This window comes from Silene latifolia, chromosome 6 (assembly GCF_048544455.1).
Source record: "Silene latifolia isolate original U9 population chromosome 6, ASM4854445v1, whole genome shotgun sequence".
NCBI classification, from domain to species: Eukaryota; Viridiplantae; Streptophyta; class Magnoliopsida; order Caryophyllales; family Caryophyllaceae; genus Silene; species Silene latifolia.
The window spans coordinates 114,401,983-114,409,570 of NC_133531.1; the positions used below are offsets into that span (position 1 = coordinate 114,401,983).

At 39.5% G+C, this 7,588-nt stretch overlaps 1 protein-coding gene and 1 non-coding gene across 2 annotated transcripts; both read left to right on the forward strand.

Annotated features, from left to right (window-relative positions):
• The first annotated feature begins 1,540 nt into the window (after positions 1-1,540).
• Positions 1,541-1,648, forward strand: LOC141589344 (small nucleolar RNA R71). Its single transcript, XR_012520286.1, has one exon. It is a non-coding gene; the product is annotated as a small nucleolar RNA R71 (small nucleolar RNA).
• A 3,561-nt stretch (positions 1,649-5,209) lies between these two features.
• On the forward strand, positions 5,210-7,352 carry LOC141588512 (uncharacterized). The gene is made up of 4 exons (XM_074409952.1): positions 5,210-6,030; positions 6,212-6,508; positions 6,629-6,839; positions 6,942-7,352. Exons 1-4 carry the CDS (start codon positions 5,210-5,212, stop codon positions 7,350-7,352), a joined length of 1,740 nt encoding a protein of 579 aa, XP_074266053.1.
• Positions 7,353-7,588: the final 236 nt, after the last annotated feature.

Here is a 7,588-nt window from a genome sequence, read left to right on the forward strand (position 1 = left end):
ACTTACCAACCTTCACAGGAACATCCTCCAAACTTCCAAAGGGCGTTTTATAGAACGATCCACCATTTGCAACGTGACACTAGTACATTTTAAGACTCCCATATTAAGCTTAGCACAAATAGAGTAAGGTATTACACTCACACTAGCACCTAAATCACATAAAACTTTATCAATTTGATAGGTGCCAATTGTGCATGGAATAGAAAAACTTCCGGGATCTTTTAACTTAGGAGGGGACTTGTTTTGCAAAAGAGCACTCACCTCGGCGGTGAGGGCTATTGTTTCAACTTCATCAAAAGTCCTCTTCTTAGTTAAAATGTCTTTCATGAACTTAGTATAAGATGGAATATTTGAGTGATTAATTCGGTAAAAGGAACGGTTAACTGGAAATTCTTCACAACTTCCATAAACTTACCGAATTGAGAATTCTTTTGATGCTTTGCCAATCTATGAGGGAATGGCGCTTTGACTTTTTTCCGGCACCTTTGTTTCAACATCCTTCTTTGGAGGATCATCCTCCAAATCTTTGACTTCTTCAACCACAAGTGGATCATCCACCTTCTTTGGAATATCCCTGTCTTCCTTACCAATAGGAGAAACCTCCAATTCAACAATTACCTCCTCATCTTCCTTGGGCATGGGTGGTCCATCATATTTCGTACCACTTATTAAGGAGATAGCATTAAGGGTAGCATGTGGTTGCTCATCTTGAGGTGGTAATTGACCCGTTTTCCTTGAAGAGCTAGATGAGGCTAGTTGAGCCATTTGTTGCTCCAACATCTTGATTGCGCCATTGTGAGATTGATTACTCTTTTGAAGTTGAGCCAACATTTTCGATTGGGTCTTAGACATTTTCATTACCAATGCCTCAAGTTTACCTCCTCCTTGGTTGTTTTGTTGGCCATTTTGAGGTGGTGGCCCTTGATTTTGTTGGTAATTTTGTTGATGTGGTCTTTGTTGTTGGTTTTGATAACCCGGTGGGGGGATTATACTTTTGTTATTGAGGGACATCGGCATTTTGTTATGGTGGGGGTTGAGGTTGAGGGTTAAGCATATTATTACTTCTATAAGACATATTCGGGTGGAATCTTGAATTCGGGTTATATGTATTTAAAAATGTACCCGGTGGATAAGAACTTTGTCTTAGATCTTGAAAAGCATTTACCTCCTCAATAGTAGCTTGGCAATGAGCGGTGTAATGACCCGCACCTCCGCAACCGTCACAAACGATGATTTGACTTGTAGAGGACACGACATTGAGTTGTTGAAGAGAAGCTCTAGCATCTCGTTTCGCCAAGTGTTGTTGGAGTATGGCAGTTTGAGCTAACAAGACGGGATTGTCGGAGGATTCTTCTTTACCTTTGAGTGGCACACTTCGGGAATTGACATATTGTGCATCATGTATCGCATAGATTCGATCATGGCATGAGCAATATCGGTGTCAATTTGATCAAACCGCCCATTGTTGGCGGAATCAAGAATCCTTCGGGACTCGGCACAACATCCATTGTAGAATGTTATAGCTAGGAACCAATGATCCAACCCATGATGTGGGCATTATCTTTGTAACTCTTTGTACCTCTCCCAAGCCTCATATAAGCTCTCAAGCGCTTGTGGATGGATTCCGGTGATTTGGCTCCTTAAGGTTTGAGTTTTCTCCGGTGGAAAAAAATTTTGATAGAACGCAAGAGCCAATGTCTCCCAGTTTGTGATTTCCATAGCAGTGCGGTCAAGGCTATTAATCCAAAGATTTGCCTTGTCCTTCAAAGAAAAAGGGAAAAGTATTTCCCTTATTTGGGCTTGAGTGACGCCCGTTTGCCGGATCATGGAGCAATAATCGCAAAAGTTTTGCACATGCAAATTGGGATCCTCCAAAGGACTTCCCCCAAATTGCTTCCTCTCCACAAGGCTAATAAAAGCCGGCTTGATCTCGAATTCCGGCGCGGTAATTTGATTAGTTGTGATACCGGCCGGAAGCATAGCCGCGGTGGGCTTTGAGTGATCGTAAAGTTTTACCATCCTTTTAGTTGGAGATGGTGGTGGTGGAGATGATAAGCTAGAAACCTCCTCCTCTTCAAGAGCGTTAAGATCATCTAGGTAAGACTTTCTATCACTCTCAACTTGCACAGGAGAAGCGGCTTCTTTCACTTCTTTCCAAAAACGTCGTCTTCTTCTAAAGGTTTTCTCGGGTTCGGAATCCGGTAAAAGCAAATCTCCACTACGAGAAGACCTGGGCATAAGACAAAAATCTCTAGAAAATGATAAGTAACGGTCTCAAGGAACAAGTGTTCCTTAAGACAAAAGAAAACAAGATAAAAATCGACAAATCAAAACGCAATAAAACCGTGCTCCCCGGCAACGGCGCCAAAATTTGATAGGCTATCGCACACATATGAAAAGATAATTACCCTAGACACAAATTAATGTAGTAATAGAGGTCAAACACAAGGACACGAGAATTGCGTTATGAAATGCTATGGGAAGATTTCTATCAAGGTCGATTACGTTTGATTTGGTTTGTTGGTTGGTTTGATGATTAGCAAATATAAAGATGTAAACTATATGATAAAAGGAATCTAGGCGATTCGGGTCACACATGCAAATATAAATATATGTTCATGCTAAACTCGGTAATAATAACATTGTCAATTGTTTAGGCTTAAAGACACCCACCTCACGATATTAGTGTCAACTATAGACCGGGTCCTAGAGAAACTCTCGTTTATGACTAGGTCGTCCTACTACACATGCTTAGTGTAATCCGATTCCGTGCCTCTCGAATTATAGAACGAATTTACAAACTTAATCTACGATTACGGCCAATAACCAAAGATTAAACGTTGTGCCGCAAGCATGTGATAGAAATAATTAGACAATATTATATCAACCTAATTTATCATTTTACATATTTGATTTTGCATTGCTTCCCTAGCCCCTAGACTAAGGGAATTTAGCTACTCATATTAAATTGTAAACTCTAAACTATGTTGAATGAAATGCTAAACATGATTATAAAAATGATTTAAACTAAATGATAAAACATAAAATATAAGATTAAACTATGTGATATAATAAAGTACTAATGATAAAACTATATGATAACTAAATGGAAATGTAAACTAGATAAACAAGAATTAGAATTACCGAAATAAGGAATTAGAACTTGAATTGAAAAAAAGAATAAAGGAGAACCAAATGATTGAATAACTTAGAACCAAATGTTTAACATCAACTAAAAGCTTAACAATGTTAAAACTAAAATGAAAAGCTATGGAAGTCAATCATCATGAGAGAGAAAGTTAGAGAGAAAAAAGCTCTTTTATCATAAACCCTAATAATTTTGTAATAATGACGGCTCTAAAATTCACACAAAATCGCTTTTCGCCATTAAAATTTGCTAATAAATCTGCTATCAAATCTTCTAAAGCTGCTATCTTACATTCCTCTGATGATTCAAGACCAAAAGATCGTAACTTTGTTCCTTCATCGTCTGATACGGGGAAAACCAAGTCCATCAATGTTATTCAGGGTGTCCCTGTTCTGAACCTTGATGACGCTGAACCGGGAGAAAACGATGGTTGGAAGATGCATAAAGGTGGTAAGGATGTCCTTGTTCTGGAAACCATTGACGAGGAGGAGGAGGTTTCAGATTTGCTTCAGTTTTCTCATGAAGACATTAAAACTGAGGTAGATTTTTGGACTAATTTCGTTACTTGTTATATTCTCAGTGCTAATCCACCATGGGACATTGTGGAAGATTATGTGTACCGTGTTTGGGATCATTTTGGAATAGATAGGCTGTATTTCCTTGACAATGGTGTTTTTATTGTTCGATTTTCTAAGTCTGGTGGTAAAGATGCTCTGTTGAAATCGGGTTATTACATGTTTGATAAGAAACTAGTTGTTGTAAAACCATGGGTCAAGGATATGGAACTGGTTAAAGAGAAGGTTGCGGTTGTGCCTGTGTGGGTCAAACTCCATGGTATTCCCCTGAAGTTTTGGGGAGCATGTTTCCTAAAATAGCCAATTTGGTTGGTAAATATGTTAAGATGGACTTGGATACACAGGATAAAATCCGCCTGAGTTATGCTAGAGTAATGATTGAGGTTCCTATGGATGAAAAGCTTATTGAGAAAGTAAAGTTTCTCGATGAATCTGGGACTGTGGTGACTGTTACTTTGGAGTATGAGTGGCGTCCTGTGTCTTGCACAAGTTGCAAGGGGGTAGGTCATGAAGCTACTTAGTGCAGGAAACCTGGAGCCAAGAAGAGGGTACGTGCCCAAGAACCTAAGAAGGTTTCTAACCCTGAGAAGAGAACTTAATGGAGGCCTATTCTGAAATCAGTGCCTGTGACTGCAGGTGTTCAAACCCCTCCTATTCTTACTCCTACTAACTTCCCCCCATTGCATCAAGTTAGGAGTTCTCCTGTTGTTAAGTCTACCCCTGTGAAACAAATCATTAGACTTAATAGGCGAGAGGGAATGGTGGGTGTAAAATTGTCTGGTAAATTTAGCAACTATACTTTCATGGATGCTCTTAAACAGAATGTTGCTGCTCATGAACAGGTGATGGAAAGTGGGAAGGACCCTCTTCAATCCAATGCCCATGCATAGCATTGGATTTTGGAATGTTAGGGGTCTTAATGACCTGAATAAGCAGAGAGTGGTGAAATGGTTTATGCACAATAATAGGGTGGGTTTATTTGGCTTGCTTGAAACTAAGCTTAAACCTGGTACTCTTTTAAAACGTGATACCTCTATTTGTGATGGTTGGAGTGTCTCCACTAACTGCAGCTGGCATAAGGGTGGTAGAATTTGGATTTTGTGGAAACCTAATTTGTTTGATATTCAGTTTCTTTCTTATAGTGCCCAACACATTCATATGTTGGTTTCTTCTAGAACTGATGGGAAAACTTTCTTGCTTACTAGGATCTATGCCTTTAATGGTTTATATGAAAGAGTAGAACTTTGGAACATTCTTAAGGGGATTGCTGGTGAGTGCAATGATCCTTGGTTATGGCTTGGGGATTTTAATACAGTCTTATCTCATGTTGAAAGACTTGGTGGGAATATTCGATCTTTGAAATGGAACACTTTCGATTGTGTGTCAATTTGTGAAATGGAGGATATTCCAAATCATCGGTGCTTTGTTTACTTGGTCCAATAAGCAAGGCCCTTGTGAAAGAGTATATAGTAGGGTGGATAGAGTTATGGGTAATCAAAAGTGGATGGATAATTTTGGTTCTAGTCTTGCTCAATTTCACCCAGAGGGTCATTTTGACCATTGTCCTTTTACTATTATGGATAAGAATACTGAGCTTGAGGGGAAGAAGAGTTTTAAATACTTCAATATGTGGGGTAGTGCTCCTAATTTTAAGGAGGCAGTGGCTGTGTTTTGGGCTCATGGATATAGGGGCACTAGGATGTTTGTTGTGATCAAGAAGCTCAAAGCTCTTAAGTATGTTCTGAAAAAATTGAATAGAGATTGCTTTTCTGATATTGAAAATAACACCAATATTGCTAGTCTGGCTTTGGAAGCTATACAGAAAGCCTTACTTGCTAGTCCTGGTGACTCTGATCTTGTTCAGCAGGAGGTGGATTTATCTCATGATTTAAAGGAACTAATTGCTGCTAGGGATAGCTTTCTCATTCAGAAGGCTAAGATACAGTGGTCTTTGGAAGGGGATCTTAATACCTCTTATTTTCATCATATGATTAAGAAAAGGATGATGCTTAATAAGGTATTCCAAATAGAGGATAAGGATGGAAGAGTTTGCACTGAGGGGACTTCTATTCAGGATGCTTTTTTGGACTACTATATGGATCTGTTAGGGTCTCATACTGCTACTATTGAGGTTAATGTTAATGTGGTTAGAAGGGGGGCATGTTGCTCTGAGGAGCATTGGAATATTTTGGCTCAGCCTGCCACTCCAGATGAGGTGAAGAGTTGTATTTTGATCCCTAAAAATAAGTCACCTGGGCCGATGGCTATTCTAGTCAATTTTATAGGGATGCCTGGAGATCATTGGGGGTGATGTGTGTCTTTGCTTTGTATGTGATTTCTTCTCTCTTTGGGAAGCTACTATCACAAATTAATGCTACCATTATCACCTTAATTCCTAAGATCGAGAGACCAACTATCACAAAAATTTCAGGCCCATCTCTTGTTGCAATGTCCTTTATAAAGCTATCTCCAAAATTTTGTGCAATAGGTTGGTCAGAGTACTACCTGATATTATTAGTAAGAATCAGGGTGCCTTTGTGAAGGGTAGAAGAATTCTTGAGAATATTTTGATCTGTCAAGACCTTGTCAGGATGTATCACAGAGGTAGAGCTTCACCCAGATGTATGTTTAAGCTAGACTTGCAGAAAGCTTATGATTCTATAGAATGGAATTTTGTGGACCAGATGTTAGTGGCCTTGAGATTCCCTGAGAATTTTAGGTTACTGGTTATGGCATGCCTTTCTTCTCCATCTTACACTCTCAATTTGAATTGTGCCCACTTTGGGTATTTTAAGGGTAGAAGGGGGTTAAGGCAAGGGGACCCTATTTCCCCTCTACTCTTCTGTTTATGTATGGAGTATTTGACCAGAATCATGGACTTTGCAACTAATAAATGGTATTTCAGGTATCACCCTCTTTGCAAGAGCCTGAAGTTAACTCATTTGTTATTTGCTGATGATTTACTTATGTTCAGTAAAGGGGGTGTTCAATCTATTATGCTTATTCTGAGAGCTATAGCAACCTTCTTTGCTGCATCTGGTCTTAAGGTTAATCCATCCAAGTCTGAGGTGGTTTTCAGTGGTGTAGCTGATGAGTTGAAGTATGACATTACCCAGGTTTCAGGGTTCTAGAAGGGTCATCTCCCTTTCAAGTACTTGGGTGTCCCCATCCAACCTGGTAGGCTTACTAAAACTGACTGTAATGTCCTGTTAGAGAAGATTGTGGCTAAAATTCGAGGCATAGGAGCAAGAAAGCTTAGTTATGCAGGACGACTTGTTCTTATTAATTCTGTCCTCAACACACTTCATAATTATTGGGCCTCTATCTTCCTAATTCCTAAAGGGGTTATTAAGAGGATTGAAGCTATTTGTAGGAATTTCTTATGGAGTGGAGAATCTGATTATGGCAGAACACCTTTGGTTTCATGGCATGGCATTTGCTGCAGTAAAAAGGAGGGTGGACTGGGCATAAAGGATGCTGGGGTGTGGAATACTGCAAGTGTAGGAAAGCTTATTAATTGGTTACATACAAAAGCTGATAGACTTTGGGTCCTATGGATTGATCATGTATATTTGAAAGGGGCACAGTGGGATACTTATGTACCTCCTCCTGATTCCAATTGGAACTAGAGAAATATTTGCCGTGTCAAGAGGTTGTTGGAAGGTGGTTTTCAGAACAGTACTTGGATAACTACCCCTGGTGGTTACTCAGTTGGTGCAGGGTACCAATGGTTGCAGGGAACCCACCCCCCTGTTCCTTGGTATAAAGATGTTTGGGATACTTGGATCTTACCAAAACATTCAATTGTAGGCTGGTTTACCAACTCGGTCTAAACTTTACCAGCTGGGCTTCTGTCTGTCAAATA

What these genes read in the sequence shown, in the direction of transcription:
- LOC141588512 (XM_074409952.1), top strand. Translation starts at nt 5,210, where the DNA reads ATGGGTAATCAAAAGTGGATGGATAATTTTGGTTCTAGTCTTGCTCAA. An exon ending in ATGCCTGGAGATCATTGGGG is followed by an intron (nt 6,031 to 6,211) that starts GTGATGTGTGTC and finishes TTTGTGCAATAG; the next exon opens with GTTGGTCAGAGTACTACCTG. An exon ending in TGAAGTATGACATTACCCAG is followed by an intron (nt 6,840 to 6,941) that starts GTTTCAGGGTTC and finishes CTGTTAGAGAAG; the next exon opens with ATTGTGGCTAAAATTCGAGG.